This window comes from Falco naumanni, chromosome 6 (assembly GCF_017639655.2).
Source record: "Falco naumanni isolate bFalNau1 chromosome 6, bFalNau1.pat, whole genome shotgun sequence".
Taxonomy (NCBI): domain Eukaryota; kingdom Metazoa; phylum Chordata; class Aves; order Falconiformes; family Falconidae; genus Falco; species Falco naumanni.
The window spans coordinates 32,615,634-32,634,576 of NC_054059.1; the positions used below are offsets into that span (position 1 = coordinate 32,615,634).

Below are 18,943 nucleotides of genomic sequence, written 5' to 3' on the forward strand. Positions count from 1 at the left end.
CTTACTGATCACCACAGTTGATAGAGGCTGGGCCAATAGCAAAATGAATCTATGGCAACAGCTGTATATACGTGTTTGTCTGACACCTAGCATTAACAAGCATATTACTATTTTCAGAAATTAATCACTAAATTCTTTAGAGCATATAAATCACAAAGTTCTGTGGAAATATTGGAGAAGAAGGGGACATAAAAAAATCCCAACACCAAAACCAAGTTTGAGTTATGGCATGCAACAAAGTCTAATAACAAGAGTTAAGGACCACTGATCTTTCAGAGCCTAAGCTTCCTGTAGGAACAAGGACACTGTCCCCTTTGTGGTCTAAAAAGAGTCTAAGAGAAAGAGCAAATAGAAGAGGGATTTTATCCCTGTCTCTCCAACTCTGAAGCTAGGTGGTAGAGCTTGGAAGCTCTTCCAAGCACTTGTGTTTTGTTGGGCAACCCTAAGTCTCTGCTTTATGCAAAGGAGGAAAGCTAGCTGTGGCATGTTGTAAGCAGTTTCCCAATCCAAATGAGAAGAGGGGGCTGAAATAAAACCCTGTGATGTACTTCAGACCATGTCTGCAGGTTAGTTTATACCCAAGTTGCCAGCTTCAGCATCGGGCTTTGAATAGAGCCCCACTGTGGCACTCAAGAGTGCATCAGTGGTGGCGCTACTGGTGCGTCTGGTATTGCCCTTCATTTCTGTGTTGAAATGTAGAGAACTCCCTTTTTGTTTAATTCCAGACTCAACAGAAAACAAATCCACACTTTTAATGAAATAAATCAAATTTTTGCTTTCTATCCACCTAGAGAAAAAAAACCTCAACATACCCATCGTTGTTATGTTAGAGTATCTTCCTGCACAGCTTTTGCTCTTTCAAATGTTTTTTTATTGCTTGAATCTAATTGCATATCCATCTAATTTCAAATAAAATTTAAAAATATATATCTCTTCTTTTGCTTAAACCTCTTTTCTCCATTTATTATTCAATTCAGTTGGATAATTGGATTCCTTAATGTCATTACTTTCTATTTTTCCCCATTTCTTTTACACGGAGAGATTGCAGGCCTGAATCTAATCTTTGGTAAAGCCGGTAAAGTAATCTGAAATCACTAGATTTATTCCAGTTTTTGCTGTAGGGTAATATAAATCAGAACCTAGCCTGTTTGTTTCACCCTTAGCTTGAGATTTGTGTTATCAGCAGTAAATTATGACTGCTTCTAACATCAGTATGGTGTCACACGAACACACACACATTTTCTTATTTTTCACTGGTTGACTTCCCATCATTTTGGGATAGGAAGCATAAGTTTGGTTAAAAACTCAGAATAGAGCCCTAAGTTTTATGTGAAGGAGAAAGCTGGTAGTTCAGGGTGGGTTTTATTTCTGAGTTGTGGGAACAACATGTTCCTGAGGTCACTGATGGCCAATACACCAATATGAAAGTATATTAACTCTACATATACCTGATAATCAATTTCTCCCAAAATTACTACTGAAATGAAGTCTGCAGTTCTTGAGTCACAGAACCGTTGCGTTTGACAGGGGCCTCTGAAGACTGTGTAGTTCAATGCCGTGCCCAGAGCAGGGTCAGCTGGAGTAGGTCCACAGTGTTTGGCATTGTTCAGCTCCATCTGGCTTTCACTGTCTCTGGTGCTCTCTGCCCCTGGTACCTGTGCCAGTATCTAGGGTAGCTTTGTCTGTCTTTTCTGCCCTGACAGTAAACACCTAGAGGTGGATTGCTTTCATCTTCCACTCCTACAGGTTGTTGCAGCCCTTATTCCTTGCTGGCAAAGTGCAGGTGTGGAGCTGCTGTGTGTTTGGATCCATGGGGTTTGAGAGAGGAGTAGGAGGATGGGACTGAGCCAAGTGAGGGAGTCTTTGATCCATGGGGATTTTGAAGAGCTGTAGACATGATGACATGATGCAGTGGCCATGATGAAGACTCCTGGTCAGTGAGGAAGATCCGCTTGGCTGGCTTACAGGAGAGACAGCGATGGGAGAAGGACAACTGCTGTCACCACTAGTTCCTTCTAACTGATTGGCCCCTTTATCAAAAGGTTCAACAGCAGTGTAGTACTTACATGGTGTCAGCATATTAAGATCTGGTATGATGCAAAAGTACCAGAACCTTCTCTAAAATATCTTCATCCGTTGCACATATTGGGGGGAAAAAGGGCTTTCCCTGTCCATTGTGGTTCTACTGGGCAAAGTATAGGACAGGATTTGGGATCATATGTGTTTCATGCAAGCTGGCTTAGAAATTATTTTCCCAACCAATGTGAGGAGGTGATTCAAAAGTTGCCTAGGAAGCATAGAGTCATAGAATGGTTTGGGTTGGAAGGCACCTTTAAAAATCATCTACTGCAATCCCCCTGCCATCATCAGGGATGTCTTTCACTAGATCAAGTTGCTGACAGACCCATCCAACCTGACCTTGAATACTTTCAATGATGGAGCATTCACAAAACTTCTCTGGGCAACCTGTTCCAGTGTCTCACCACCTTTATTGTAAAACGTTTCTTCCTTATCTCCAATGTGAATCTGGACTCTTTCAGTTTGAAACCATTGCCCCTTGTAAAAAGTTTCTCTCCATCTGCCTTGTAAGTGCTCTTTAAGTATTGAAAACCTTTCTCCATCTTTCTTATAAGCTCCCTTCATATATTGAAAGGCTGCAATAAGGTCTCCCTGGAGACTTCTCTTCTCCAGGCTGAACAACCCAACTTTCTCAGCCTTTCCTCATAGGAGAGGTGCTCCAGCCCTCTGTTCATTTCTGTGGCCCTCCTCTGGACTCACGCCAACAGGTCCATGTCTTTCCTCTGCTGAGAACTCCAGAGCTGGATGCAATACTCCATCCAGGTGGGGTCCCATGAGAGTAGAGTAGAGGGGGAGAATCACCTCCCTCAGACTGCTGGCCACATTTATTTTGATGCAGCTCAGGATACATTTGGTTTTCTGGGCTGTGAGAGCACAATGCCGGCTCACGTCCAGCTTTTCATCCATCCAAGTCCTTCTGTGTGAGGCTCCTCTCAATCCCTTCATCCCTCAGCCTGTGTTGGTAATGGGGATTGCTCAATCCCGACGCAGACCTTGCACTTGGCTTTGTTGAACTTCATGAGGTTTGCATGGGCCCACTCCTCAAGCCTGTCAGGGTCTGGATGGCTTCCCTTCCCTCAAGCACATCAGTTGCACCACTCAGCTTGGTGTCGTCTGCCTTGGGGGCACTGTCGTTGGACAAGGTCAGTTTAGTTGTAGCCTTTTGAACAAGGGTTTGGATGCGAAAATCCATCTTCTTTTCCACATAAATGGTTTCTTGTGTACTTATTTTCATGGGGCTTTGGGTGTGAGATTGTTGGAGGTTTTTTTGTGTGTGAAAGACAGGCTATGGCTCCCAATTTCTTCTGTGAAACAAGTGTATTCGTAGAAATGAGGCATCTGTGTGGCTTGATAGTCTGCTTCTATCTATCCTTCACGCTGACGTTAGTAGAGAAAAGCTAGTGTCAGAAGTAGCCTGAGGAGAAAGGAACAATGCTGGGAGTTGACAGAAGTTCTAGTTATTATCAGCACACAGCTGGAAATTTGATAAACAGCCTGCTCAAAAATAACATGAAAATTATTCTGCTATTGTAGATTATAGACATAGTTCTGCTTTCCCCAGCATTTCATGTTTGGGGTTTTGTTACCCCTATATATGTATGTATGTATGTTGGAGCCTATACAGTATTTAATTTACCATTTATAGATTTATATTGTGTCGAAGATTGCAACAACACACACCATACTTGCCTGCTCAACGCCTGGATTTCACATGTAGTCCTTAGGAGTCAGCACGTTCCTGTGGGAGCTTGTGGGCTGAGTAGGCAGAGGGGTGGGGATGAACCACAGCTTTCCTTCCAACCTAATGAGTGCCTGCCAGCACAGCTGAGCTGGCAAAGTGAGTGTTGTCATTTGCTTCTGGCATAGTCCACACGACTCATTCTCATTTCCCAGAGCCAGGGAAGAGCACGAAAAACACGCACCATACAAGAGAACTCATTTAATGCACAGACCTCACAAGGCTGCAGAGCTTTTCGTTGACTACCTCCTTCAGCTCATGCAGGATTACGGGGAAAACAAATAGTGTGAACATGGGCCCGTGTTAAAGCAGGCAAAATACAGAGATATGTTGGGGTAGCTCCATTCAGTTAGGTGCCTGTGCCCAGGTATGCCCAGGTACCTAAGGCAAATCTCCTTGAGTCAGTGAGGGAAGGGAGCAGATTGCTGTCATCAGCACATCTTCTCCAAATGATCATTCAGATGAGCCCTTTTTCTCTCAGCTACCCATGGAGAGCATCTAGTGAAACTAGGCAGCTACTGTGAATACCAGAAGTTAGGTGGTATGAATAACTTTTCCCATTTCCCCCTAACTGTCTCACAGAATTTCTGAGGTTGGAGGGTGCTTCTGGAGGTGCTGTGGTCCAACACCCTGCTCAGGCAGGGTCAGCTAGAAATGATTGCTCAGAGCTGTGTTCGGTTGGGTTTTGCCTATCTTCAGGGATGGAAAGTCCACAGCTTCTCTGGGTAACCTCTTCCAGTGTTTGATCACCTGCACAGGAAAAAAGCATTTTCTTACATTCAGACCGAATTTCCTGAATTTCAGTTTGTGTCCATTGCCTCTTGTCTCTCTGGGCACCCCTGAGAGGAGGCTGGCTGTGCCGTCTTTGTTCCCCACATTAGGTATTTAGACACACATTGGTAAGACCCCCTGAGCCTTCTCTTCTCCAGGCCGAACAGCCTCAGCTCTCTCAGCCTTTCCTTGTATGACAGATGCTCCAGTCCCTTCATCACCTTTGTGGCCCTTCACTGGACTCACCCCAGTAAGTCAATGCCTGTGTGGTACGAGGAGCCCAGCACAGGACCCAGTACTCCAGATATGTCTCAACCAGTGCTGAGCAGAGGGGAAGGATCACCTCCCTCAACCTGCTGACAACAGTCTTTCTAATGCAACTTGGGAATAAAATGATTTTATTTGACTGGGTTTAAGGAAAGGAAGCATAACAGCACAGAACTGGGTTTTTAGGGGCGTGACTGGACACTATTGGTGCTGTCTTCTCAAAGGAATTTGGGTCTTTTTTCAGTGCAATTATGAGATCTTTGGCAGCTCCCAGTTTACTCTTCTTTAGGAACAGGCTGGAGTTGTATTTGTTTGCACTTGGTCGCTTTGAACATTGAACACTGGATGAGGAGGTCCAAGGGGAATGGAGAGGAGGGGAAAGAGGAATCAGGTAGGAATGGAGCTGTGTTAGCAACAGTTTGGGGGTGGTTTAGGTCTTTAGTAAAATTTTGGTTTGTAAAACTCTGCTCACACTGGCAGTTTAGTACTGGCAAGTCTAGCGGGAGAGGCAGACCTGATAAACTTGTGCAGGAATTGCTGTAAAATATTCCAAGGTAAAACCCTTGCCATTGGACAGGAGGTTTGGATGATGATACTGTGGAGAGTGGAGAGCTTTTGAAGCAGCATGAGCACATGTGGGAGACATGATAGCACTGCAGGAAATACACCAAACAAAAGATATAATAATGGAAAAACTGTTTTAAAACCAGCTATGGATTTAAAACTGGAGGAACTGTCTTCCTCTTTCTGCATGTGACTTAATACCCATTACCTCCAAACCCTCAGTAAATCATATAAAATCAGTTTGCTAAGCTATGCTGCTGAGTCATTTTAGAGTAACTTCCAGCTGCTGCTGAAGCCCTTTCCCACTTCCTGGGCTAGCTGATGTGGACCTCCTGAGGTCCAGCTGGGCAAAGAGCAGGCAAATACATCCTCAGTATTGTCCCTGCCTGGTGCTGGCACAGCCTGGACTGTTTCAGGCTGGGGATCAGTTGTTTGATAAAATTCCATCTTTTAAAACTGACCCTTCTATGGACCTGTAAAAGCAGCAATTGGGATGTTACTTAATGAAGTACTGAAGTACTACTATACTAAGCATTTATGAAAAGCTTGTTTCTCTGGGTAGCTGACAGCCTCTTTGCAGCACTTCAGGCAAGATGATGTGTTTTTAAACTCAGCCTTCATTGCTGTTGCTACTTGCGGCACAACAGTGGAATTTTAGTGTTTTTCTTGATCTCTAATTTGGATTGTGTTGCCCTTGCTAATATTAATAAGCATTCTCCTGCCAAAGTAAACTCACTGGGAACAGACCTGACGCCTTTCCTGATGCTAACTGCCACCCACATACCTGTTTCCTTGTTTATTGAGTCTCTCTCCCCCATGATAGTTTGGAATTTAAACATGTTGCTTTTTTGTTTGCTGCTTTTTTTGTGTGTTTTATCCCTCTCACGATTTCTGCCAATCAGAAGATGCAACAGAAGATGAGTAACAGTGCTTGGATTGTCACATTGCACGCTTGGAAGCATGGAAGTTGGAAACAAATTTATAATTTAAAAGAATTTACTGAACAAAGAAATGCTTGCAGAGTGACCTTTCCTACTCTTGAAAATTTAGTGATTGTGCAGCTGTTCTCTCCTGTCTTTTCCTAATGCATATTCATAGATTTTCACAAGGAAAAAACATGTTTGGGAAACTATGTTTATAAGTTAATTAAAAATAGTTTTCATTTTAGAAAATTAAATGTGTTGGCAGTGGCATACTCATTGCTAATGGGTGATTGTACTTTTTCAATAATAATAAGAGATTCAATGAAACTCTAGAAGATGTTAGGATATGATTAACTAGATAATCTGTATTTGAGTTGTTATTCCCAAATAAACCGGATCTCCCAGAGCCAGAAGTGTGAGTTTATATTTGATAATTATATGAGACTCGAGATTCTTGCAGATTGTAATTCAATTCCATAAGAAAAGAACTTTAAAATGAAACGAAAGAATGAGTGCCTGTAATTACTGGAAGGCATTGTTACCAGCTCGGTCAGCTTGTTTAATCCCTTGTCTCAAACAGAGCCCGGCAGATTATGCACCATACTGTGCTGGAGCAGCAAATAAAGAGTACAGAACCCAGCAGTCCCAAATTATACCTTCCTCAAATACTGGTTTGGTTCTGTGGAAAAAATAGTTTCTGAAAGTGTTTTCAAGATACCAGCTGTGGTTTTCATTTACTAGAGGGTATTTTGTGGTGAGGTACATCAGGGATAGCTGGAAGGTGTTTGGGACGTACTGGACAGCCTATGGCAGCACAAGCAGCTGACCGAAACTAGAGACCTGTATTGCAGAAGCAGAAAACTGATGTCACGTTTCTCTGAATCCGAACTTAGAAAAGGTTGTGTGTGGATATGTTTGCCCAGCTCTTTGTTCACGAATTCTTACACAAGTGCAGATCCACTCCATTTTCTACAGTGTTTTACATGCACATTACTGAAAATGACATAGATAACTTCGGAAGATGGTGTTGCAATTCACAGTTCTGTCTGCTTCTACCTCTGCATAGTGCCAGGTCCAAGGGCTGTGAAGCTAACATGATAAGTACAGAAAAGCTGCTATTACAGAAATTTTGTCAGTCAAAATCACCCAGTTTTTGTCCACTGAAGATGCTTTTTTCCATGTGTAAGTGTCATTGAGTTAAATGTTAATGGGGCTAAGAATCCAGGTGAAAAGAGTCAAGTAAAAGCACACTTGGCTAAATTAAGAGAGCTGGAAGGTGCCTTATGAATCTGCCTAAGGTAGTTACTATAATTGCTGAGAATCTTTAAGAGTCCTCTGGATCCTAAGCAAAGCACCTTATGGCTGCAAAGGGTAACACAGTTTAAAGGAGAAAGGGAAAAAAAGGGGGGAAATAAACAGGCCCCTTAATGATTTAAAACAAACGGAACAGTCTACTATTTCACTTAAAAGCCACCCGAGCTGGACCTAGAGAAATAACTGTATTAGTATACTTTAGTCACCATGGGATTTAAATTCAGATTTTGCCAAATCAGGTCAGTGTCATACATGAGAAGATGGGGACTTCAAAGATAAGGCTGGGCAGTTGTTCTAAGTACTGTAAATTGCAAACCTGTCGTTGAGTCAAAATGGCTAACTTCTGCACATCTGTGTGTACGATTAGGCCTGTGGCAATTAGCTGAAAGGTTGAACTTTCCCATATTTGTGCTAAATTTACCAAAATGTGTGGATGGGAACTTGGCAAAGCTTCAAGGTAAGTTTAGAGCAGGCAGTGTGCTGCCATTAATTAACAGCTGGGTGAGTCCTTGCAGCAGGTTCTTGTAGTTCAGAGATGCAGAGCCCTGGGCAAGAAAACACTGTGGTATCTTGCAGCATTGGTAGAGGAAGGAAATGCAGAGCCTGGGGAAGGGGGATCTGCTTGCTGGAATCACCCCAAGAAATGGTGGCCCGCTTCCACCTCCAGTGACATCTGTGCACAGCACAGAGCACTTGTCTAACAGCTGTGTCCCAAAGGCACTGAGACATCTCTGACTGGAGTTTCTAGCCAGATGCGGTGTGGCGTTTTGTACTTTCTGATGACCACACTTCCCAACTTCGTACCAGCTGAACACTTTGATGAAAGACACCTTCCTTCTCGCTGTCAGGATGTTTGTGCAGCCAAGTCATGTGGTGTCTCGGCAAAGAGGTTTGCTGCCAGCCCTGGTTGTCTTGGGCTGGGGCTGTGGGCAGGGGAGAGGACAGACCGGGGAGGACCATGGCCAGAGGGGACAGGGGCCATGAAGTGTTTCAGGAGAACACCTGGTTCTACTGGTGGTATGGCACCAGGGGGTGTGTTGGCCACACACAGACTAGGAGGAATGGTTAACTTTGCACCTGCTCCAGGAAGGTTCCTATAAAGGAAATTATATAAATACATAGATTTTTTGGAACAGAGCAAAGTATGCCTTTCTGAGGAGAAAGAAACTTCCTCTTTGGAATAAGAGAATACACCAAAAGCAACAGATTAATATCAGGAATGGGTGGTGATATGGACTAGAAATCAATGCATTCAATGTGGTGCTTTTATTAGAGGCAGATGTTATACTGGGAGATAAAAATGAAAATGCTAAACTAGGCTCAGGAAAGAAATTACTCATCACTTTGCAGTTCTGTACAGGACAAGTTAAGTACTGTCTGCCATCTGATTGAAAAGTAACTGAAAGATATATCCTGTCATGAAACAAACTGTAGTAGAATCAGAAAAAGTTGAAGGATTTCTCAAAAGTTATCTCGAAGAACATCTTTGGTCAAATGTCAAAAGACCTGGAAATATCTTAAGGGGCCAACATGAGTAGTACTGAAATTACTGTATTTATCTAGATACACATGCATATTTTGAATTTCTGTATGTTTTACATTTAATATTTGTAAGTGTGTATACAATATGTATATTAAAAATATAGTGGATATCTCTTATAGAGTTAACAGTGATGAAATATAAACCATCTACTGTGTATCAACTGTGCAGTAAATATATACATATATGTATACATGTGTGTATATATACACTTATATGTGTATATATACACTTATATGTGCATATATATAAGAATTAAATTTATTTTTCCAGATTGGTGTCATCATTTTTTGAGACCAAGTGTGTGGAGTCTCCCTTTGCTTCCTCCCAGTGGAACATCTAGCGCTCGTACGTTACAAGCCTGTCTGTCCACAGCCTTGTACCTATGAAGAATAGTTGCTAACACAGGTGTCATAGCAGAAGAGATGTTCAAGACAAAGATAAAGAGAGGTTCTGTGGACATCCCTGAATCTGTGAATTTTTTTTGTTAAATTCAAAGGAAAATGAAGTAATCTTTTTCAGCCTTAGTGTAAAGAAAAGCTAGAAATTGCCTAAATTGAAAGCAAATAAGCAGTCTGTCTCCAGGCCTTAAGACTCCTAAATGATAGAAGAATGTTGTCTTTTTCACCATTTTCAGCCTTCAATATTCAAGCACAGTTTAGGTTCCTGTCCACTGGTGAATCTGTGAAGTTGCATTTGATTAAAAGCAGCAGTGAGTACGAAACGAGTGATGAATTTAAGCTGTGTCACTAATTAAGGTTTGAAATGTTCACAGAAACTTGGCTAATTGTATTTATTTCTTTCTTCTTAAGGCAGAATGGGGAAACAGAATAGCAAGCTGGCCCCTGAGGTGATGGAGGATCTGGTGAAAAGCACGGAGTTCAATGAACACGAGCTAAAACAGTGGTACAAAGGATTTCTAAAGGACTGTCCAAGCGGTAGACTGAACCTTGAGGAGTTTCAGCAGCTCTACGTAAAAGTAAGTTAGTTATTAAGTTCCTATTATTTGGCTGTAGAAAAGGTTGCTAAGTAATGTGCTTTGCAAACATATGGTCAAGAGCTGCCAGTCATTTACACTAAGGAATACCTTTGCTATGAGAAGCAGTGGTGAGAATGAGGAGGTAAATGGGAAGTGCTACCCTCATCACACCAGCGATTCATATGGCTGCAGTGACCAGAACCAAAAATTTAGAAAAAAAGCTGTGATTTACTCACAAGAAATATATTCTCTGCACTCTGTAATTCGTGGGCCTCTTTCACCTTGAAAAAGTGGTTGTGGTCCTGTTCAATAAATGGTGCTGCACCTGTGGAATATAAACCATGTGACTGCTGGACCTACTCATATAAAAGACTCTTTTTTTGGCTTCTGAAAGAGTGATGAAGTTTCATGACAGTATGTCCTGCAGATAAATTATACACTGTGCATAAAGGTTTTCCTTTCTTTAAATTTTAAGTATTGCCTTTATTTTTTCCCTATTGTCTCTTTGTAGTCATTGTATAGGAAAGGAAACCCGGGCTGCTCAGTTTATTTTCTTCTTATTTTTCATTATTTTATCAAGTTCAGTGTAGACTTTTCCTTACATTTATTATGTATTTATTCTGTAACAAGAAGAGTGTGGGGGTAGCATAAGAAGTGTATTTGTGTTACAAAGACAATTATATTTTAATTCAGAATCGAGTGTCTGCCTAAAGGTCAGAGACTTCAAAGTAATATTAATTAGGAAAAATATTGGATGGTGATGATGAACAGTAGGATCAGAACAGTTTATAAATACAATGTGAGACTGAATAAAAATAAAAAAGCCTTTCAAAGGTAAGTAGTTAATATTCAGCACACTGACAATTTCTGCAGACAGATGGACTATTTGTCTTTTCTCTTAAATGCATGCTATAGTCCTTTCCTAAATGTCTAAATGTCTAAATGTCCTAAATGAACTGGATCACTTCACAAATTACTTAGCCCCTTTTTCCTTCTAGTGAATGTTCTAACAAAAAGTGCTAACTCCAGCTTACATAAATAAGCTTCTGTCCTCATATTTTAATATTTAAGGCTCAAGATGTTGCCTCAGAATCCTTTTCTTAAGAAATTACTGACTTTGAAATAACTGTTATTTTCAGATGAAAGAATTTTTACTGCCTCAGGTATTGTGCTTGTTATTGACTGATAATTTATAGCTTCCATTTTAAGCAGTACTCAGTGCACATCCAGCAAGATCAGACATCTGGTACTTTCTCATAAATGTTTCTAAGGAAAGTGAATGGTCTTTACAAAATATGTGTTCCTAATAAAATATGTCAACTGTTTAACTCTTTAGAAACCATTATTTTCTTTTTGGCAAATCAAAGTAAAGGGTTGTTTGCTTGGTTTTTGTTTTATTAAATGTAGGGAAAGATATCTTCTGAAAATAGCCTGAAACTGTTAGGACTTCCTCTCTTCAAAGGCCTGTTTGAAGATATTTCACAAGATACTTTGCTCATGAAGATATATCAGAGAGTAAATTCATTACCATGTTTACAAAAATGGTAGTGCAAATAAAACAACATGAAGAACACAGCAGTATTTTTCCCTTGAAATTTGGAGACAGCTCTGTAGTCTTCTAAGCTGCAATATCTGGCTTTTAGTTTTATGACCTCATACATTTTTTGATATTCATATCAAACAAGATTGTCTCCTTTGCATTGGTAGTTACGGGGTTTGGGATCTGCTCTGTAATGGTACTGTCATATATTTAGTCCAGTTTATTGTCATTCTATGTATAATGTCTATATACAGGGCAAAATACTAATTTTGCAGAGGATAAATACAATTAGCTGTAGTAAATCCAGAGCTTCTGTCACAGAAATGCTTGTAAAATAATGGCCCTGGGCTCTCTGAGGAGCTAATAGTCTTAAGTGTTGGCCATAGTGGCGACTTCTGCTATGTAGGACATTCTGCCTGCCCTGGCTGCTGTCTGCAGACAAAACCCCAGATGCAAAATTTGATCTTTCCAGGAGAAGCCACCAGCAGGAGACCCAAATCATTATGATTACATTTAAAGAATTTCAGAATCAAGGTGAAAATGTATGAAGCACGTATTGATTAGTAATTCCTCTGTGTGAACTTGTAGTTGGGAGGAGTGACATTTATGCGTTGGTCTAAACTGGATTTTATTGAAGATTTCCATAAATCAATATATTTGGAAAAGAAATACAAGACTTGCCTTCAGTTCAGATTGACTCTTTCTTAAGATGACAGTTTCTTTGCTCATGAGATTTGTGTGGTGCACTTTCTTGTCAATTGATAAAAGGGTTGATCATCTAACCAAGACACAAAGGAAGTTCTTCTCTTCTGTTCACACACAGTAGAAAATATCCTCAGCTTAAAGAGCTAAAACATTTTAGATTATATCAGGAGCAAGATTTTGAGGTGAATTTCCTGGTTTTCACCATTTACTTCTTGTCCACCATAATTACAGAGTGGGGTACACAATCTTGAGGCACAGAAACTGCTCTTTTTTGATGAAACATAACTAGAACATGTGTCTTGCAGTCACACCTAATGAATTACTGTATTTAACACCTTTTAATAAGCCAGAGTTGGTCTGAAGTAAAAAATCCAGGACACGTGCGATGTGGATGTCAGGTCCTCAACACTAACTCTTGCACTCTGTGCATTTGCGTCAATTGTACTGTGCTGTTTACTGATGTAGATGAAGACTGTATTGACTCTAGCTTGGCTTGGAAGCCTTTGCTATTGAAGTTTCCATTATAAATACAGATCATGCAAAGCTTAAAATAAATAGCAGTTACAGAAACAGACGCTACAGAAAAAATACTTGCAACACTTTTTGTGGAAGTGTTTGTAAAAAATATTTAGTCAAGAGCACTTCTTTTAAGTAGGCAGACAATAGGCAGAAATATACTTTATACTGTTGCATATTTAGCATTCTGTGCAATCTAACAGGTTCATTAAAAGTATTTTTTGGGTGGACAGATTCTTTTTGGGATCCAGAAATTTTGGCAAGCTGTTAGGGCTCATGTTTCCCTCCATGGTGCTGAATGAGGTGAATGCCTCAGCAGTTTTTGAAATAGTTTGTTGAAGAATTGTTTATATACTGTAAACCCAGAGCCACAGACAGAGCTAAATGCTGAAACACCAAGTTAGCTGCCCCAACAGTCTGCACAGAGCGTGAGAGGGGGAGGAATTTGTGTATACCATTCTAAGGGAGCTGAAACTCAACTCAGCATGGTGTAAACCAGGGGTCCTCAAACTACGGCCCGTGGGCTGGATACAGCCCCCCAGGGTCCTCAATCCAGCCCCCGGTATTTACAGAACCCCCCCATGGGGGGCTGGGGGGGAAACCAAGCAGCCGCAGATGACTGCCTGCCACTGCATCCGCGCGCCGGCCCCCTGGTTAAAAAGTTTGAGGACCCCTGGTGTAAACAAATGTGCCAATGCAAAACCACAAGGTAATGCTCAGGACAGAAATTTATGTGAAATTCTATGTTTCTCTGTGGTGTATGCATCTGTTTTCCAATGTGAGGTGCATCTTTCAAACCTTTCCTGCAAAGAACTGTCTAGCGCCCTAGAAGTCAAAGCAAAATCAAGTAACTGAAGTCCCTTTTCTTTCCCTCTTCAGTAACAAAGATACTACGAGTGCCTTATCTTTACCACGGTGGTTTAAGGTACTCATCAAGCTGTAGAAAATTCTGAATCAATTATCATGTCCCTGTAAAAACTTTGAATCTGCACTGCTCACCCTCTCGTTGCTCTACCTGTGATGAGATATACGCTTCTGGGCTGCTGGCAATACGCCGATTAACCTGTTTTTCTGCAGGAAATAGTGATAAGTAGTATCGGACAGGCTGGACCCTACATTTCAATTTTCAAAGAGAATATCCTAATCAATAACTTTAATCCTTACCTGCTTGTTTAATTTTCCTTTTTCTATCCTAAAAAGTCTTTAATTCTTTTGTCTTACATAAAACATTATTAGCATTGTGGGCAGACAACTGAAGGAATTAATACACAAAAGTGTCATTAAAATAAAATATACCAATAAAATATTATTCCTATCACTCTTTAAGATTTCTTGAAGTCTAGAGGGCCAAATAAATTTTCCTTCAGATCGTTTGAATTCACTGGGTTTAGATGAATGTGCCCTAGAGTGTGTAAGTGTGCATAATCAGTGCTAATATTCACAGGAATTATGCATGTTTACTAAGTGGAAAATAGGTTTCTATATTGTGATATTTCTTGGAACTGGGTCACTGAACATGAGAAGAATATCCTCTGGATTAATAATGGAAACAAGCACCAATGGCACTTTAAGTGGAAGGGTAAGGTTGGGCTTGATCATGATATAATGCTAGCGTTAAATAATTTACTTTGTGAATTTATTGCACATCTATTATTTAGCTATGTTTGGGGGGTTTATAGATAAAGTTTTAAAGGAAAAAAATACAGTAATGCTATTTGATTAATTACAGTCAAACAGTTTGTCATATTTTTGGCTTCTATCTCACATTTCCTGCCTTGAAGGGAATTTATTTTAGTCCTTCATTTTAATATGTGTAGAACAAAAGAATGTGAAAAATCTATTGAAATTTAAGTGGGTATATTTGCAGCCTCTTCTTCTCTATCCAGATTTTCAAGACAGACTAGCTTCTTTCTAAAGATGGCACAGAGCTCCTTCAAAATGTTAGGTTAGAGCTCTGTTTCAGGCTTTCAGTGACTGTGAAGAAGTCAGATTCCAGAACAGCACAGCTGTGTTTACAGATGCCCCTAACATAGATGCAGTTGTGCTGGCAGAAACTGATTTTTCTGGGATCATCTCTTTTAGCTGGAAGAGCTGTGATGGTTTTACAAGTATGGTTTGACCACTTAAGTTCTCCCTATAATAGGAGTACTTTTTAGGTATAGCATACCAATGTTAGGTATATTATACCAGTCCTGTATTGCTGAAGAAATACAGCATGCTTTGAAATCATTCAGATTATCAAAACTACTGAGGTATCTACTCATACAATGATTTTAGCTCATGCTGTTGCTACGTTCCAGAAGATCACATCTGGAGTGCTAGCAGTCTGCCTGGACAATATTATAGTATGTTTGTTGGATGCGCCACCTAAATTTAACTGCAACACAGAAAACATCATATGTATTTATTTATAAACACAACTTTAAATTTAAAAATCCTTGAACAGGTTAATAGTACTGTTATTGAATTTTTTAAAATTATACAGAATAGTAAAACTATTATTATTATGTTACAGACAATTAGAAATAGCATTGGATGCAAACAAGTAAAGCAACAGATAGCTCTGATCCAGGGACATTACAAGGTGGCTTTATGAGAAGCAACACGTGTAGATAGGCAAATACAGGCTGGAAAGAAATAGCAGAAACATCACTGACATCAGTGGAAGTTTTGTTTTGGGGAGGGTTGTAGAACATTCTACAAGGTAAATACTCTTAATGCAATCCTTTAAGCACTCAATACAAATTGGCACATTTGAAACAATTACAGTAAAATCATTAGAAACAAATGCTCCTAAAGGGTAAAAGACCTTTCACCAGAAGTGCAGTAAAAATTCCTCTGAAAGGAAGATTAATATATAAGAATCCAAAAGGCAGTATGCTGAAAAGCAAATGTATTTGCAGTCCAGCATTTATCACAGGGGAGCGCTTTTCAGGATGAAATATATGTTTGTTGCTCCAAAGCTCTATTAAAATTGGGTTCTCATAACTTTAAAAACAAAAGAGATTGCAATCACTTCATACAGTATTTGTTTAAAAAACAGAAGGCATGATCTTGTTGCCTGGACGTTTTCCATACAAAACTGCTTTTGCCATTTTTCCTCCTCCTCCTTCTTCTTATAAACATGAATAGGCAGGTGCTGTGCCAAAATGCAGGTCTACTAGAAAACCACATAAGAGACTTATTATATGTTTCAAACAGAAGCTAAGATTTTGCTGCATGAATTTTAAAATAAAGGGCCAGAATGCTTCTTAGATACAAAAACAAAATCAAAAAAACCCTGAAGGCAGTGTTAACTTTGAAGCTGACTTTGAACGATTCAGGAATGGGAGGAGACTGGTAACATGCTCTTCTGCTGCATATCTGTCTCTGTGCTGATCTCAGGGAAAGTAATGGATGGACTTAATATCATTTTATGGAACTTTTTTAAAATTCTGTTTTTAGTAAACAAAGATCAGCAACCATATTGAAAAATAAAATACAGTAAACAAACATGGATTCTCATTTAAGCTGCAAAGTAAAATGAAAACAGTGATTTTCAGAAGAGGACCAGCACACTGGGTAGCAGACTGTTCTCAAAATATGGCCATAAATCACAACACCAGGCACTAAGAGCCTTTAACAATGTAGAATGGTGTCAGTTTAGATTGAAATCCTAACCTCACTGAAGCTAATGGGAGTTTTCATTCCTAATCCTTGTTTAAGCGCTTAGGACTGCACTGAGCTCCTGAAATTGTTTATCCCGAGTCCTGTGAAGTCTGGTGTCCTACAAGCTGGATCTAGAGCCTGGAGAGCTCCTCCCATCATATGTGGAGGACATACTCATTATTATCTGTCATTTAAAGGCAGCAGTTATTTAAAAACTAAGTCTATATGGATGAGTGGTGAGAGTAAGGGTCCTGAAGTGAGTAGAAAAACAGTTTTAAAGGCAAAGGACAAGTCCTTTTCTTTTTGCAACGTTATGGCTAGTATCTAATTTTAAAGGCTAAAATAGATTTTTCTTTGCTTCTGTTGCAAAGCACATAACAGCCCATATCCTCCAGATGATCTCTGGAGACTCTAAATCTAGAAAATGAGGAAGTCAGACAATTCTAAGAGATGAAATCTAAATAGCTAAATAGTAATTGCTCCAAATAGCAGCTTGTGGAGTGTCCAGGCTAGTGGGATGAATCTTCCTGATGCTTGAGCAGTTCAGTAACATATGCTGACATCCTCTCTCTGAGAGGCAGGAATGATAATCACAGGAATCCATAAAGCAGTCTGACTGTCCAAAGGCATCTCCAGGGCTTACAGAGTCAGCAGATGTGTGGGGATGTGAAGGTTTAGTCCAAACCTCTGATTATTACCAAGTACTGAGTTGTTTGTGGTTATATGTAGTTCCTGGAGGCACTCTAAGGGATATGTGCAGCCAGGGCAAGATGATCCAGCCTGGAATGCTTAAAAATCTCACTATGTACGTGTATGCCCTAGTTTCCAACATAGCCCAATGAAAGAATCCAGAATGGGTAAATTTTCTAACAGTAACAGGCAAATTACTTTTACTTTATCTTTTATTTTGAAGGAAGCTCACCAGTTCCAAAAACCACCATGCATTTTTATGAGAGACCTTGTTTCTTTACAGTTCACCTTCGCTCTGTGTTGGATTCCTCAGAGAAATCGATAAATTTGGGATATTGTAACTATTTCTGTAGCAAAACTTGGAATTCATTAATACAGTTATGATTTCCCTGAAAAGTAATACAGAAGGAGTGGTGCAGCTTGGATGGAGAGATCTGTTGTTAACACAAAATATCAAAGACCTCAAAGAAAGAAAAAAACCCAACAGTCAGTACCAAGTCCCATAGCTGTTATGGTGTTCAGGTCTATTGTGGTAACAATGCTTAATTTGCTATTAATTAATCCTCAGAGCAGTCATCAAGACTGATCAGTGGTTCACAACCTTTACCCAACCTGTTGCAAAAGTCAAGTGTTTTGGAATTTTTTCTTCCTGAAACTTCCCATTTGCTAGCTCCCTTCATACCACCTCATTGCTTTCCTTCTGACCACAAGGAAGGGTGTTCACAAACCAGTGAAAACCCTTGAGGGTGCAGTGGAGAGAGGGAGTGGTGATACTAACTGTGCTTTTCTCAAAGATACTCCCTTCTCTTGCAATCCAAATAAAATAACCATGAATGGAGCATACAAAGTCTCACTGTTATGTATGGACAGTTGAGATAAAAAAGGTTAAACCTCTTGCTTGATGTCTTTGGCAAATTCGGGGTTAAAAATTTTTCATGGGTCAAAATATAAATGGCTGTTTTTTCATTTCTTTGGAGTGAGGGTTATTGGTTTGGGATTTTTTCCTACAGAATGGTTTGGTAGTGACTTCCTGGGGGTACATATATATATTATAGCATGGCACTTCTGGCCAGACTTGAATCAAATGTTTACTCTAGTTCTACACTGCGATCCGTGCTCTGCAGTTAAGTTGTGACTATGTCAGTGGAAACCTGTATTTTAGGTCTTCAGTAACTTTGATTTGGAAAACTGGATCATCCTAAAACTTGTTCTGAAGGCTAGTAAGCATGTTTTTGGTTTTGTTACTTGGGACAAAATCAACTAAAGTCTTTCAGGGACTTCAGCTTTTCACATTTCTTGAACTAGAAATATTTCTGTTTGTTTAAAATATAAAATAAGCTGTCTGGTATTACAGGGTTCCTGAAGGAGCCTTTGAAATCAGGGCACTTAATTTGAACACTGGAGTAAACTAATATGATTTAAATTATTTTGTTTTAAAACATTGACGTGTTTTCTTCTAGTGTCAAAGTCTGCTTCCAGTATCTCACTTGTACACATGGCCTCAGGCTGAAAACAGCATTCTTGTTTCGTAGAGTATGGATGGGAACTTGGTGCTCTGAACCAAATCCCTTCACCCAGATGCAACATGTGACCATGCCTCAGCTTCACCTCCTCTTCACATCTCAACAGTCCTTCAGAAAATTAAATTACCTTAGTGTTACATACTTCC

General features: G+C 39.9%; 1 protein-coding gene across 2 annotated transcripts in view; it reads left to right on the plus strand.

The window, feature by feature from the left end:
• The window catches only part of VSNL1 (visinin like 1), a 93,085-nt gene that overhangs the window by 31,882 nt on the left and 42,260 nt on the right, over positions 1–18,943 (plus strand). For both annotated transcript variants that reach the window (XM_040598924.1, XM_040598925.1), the window contains exon 2: positions 10,009–10,175. In XM_040598924.1, coding sequence (XP_040454858.1) covers positions 10,014–10,175 — 162 coding nt within the window. In that variant the 5' untranslated portion in view covers positions 10,009–10,013. The remainder of the gene's footprint in view (positions 1–10,008; positions 10,176–18,943) is intronic.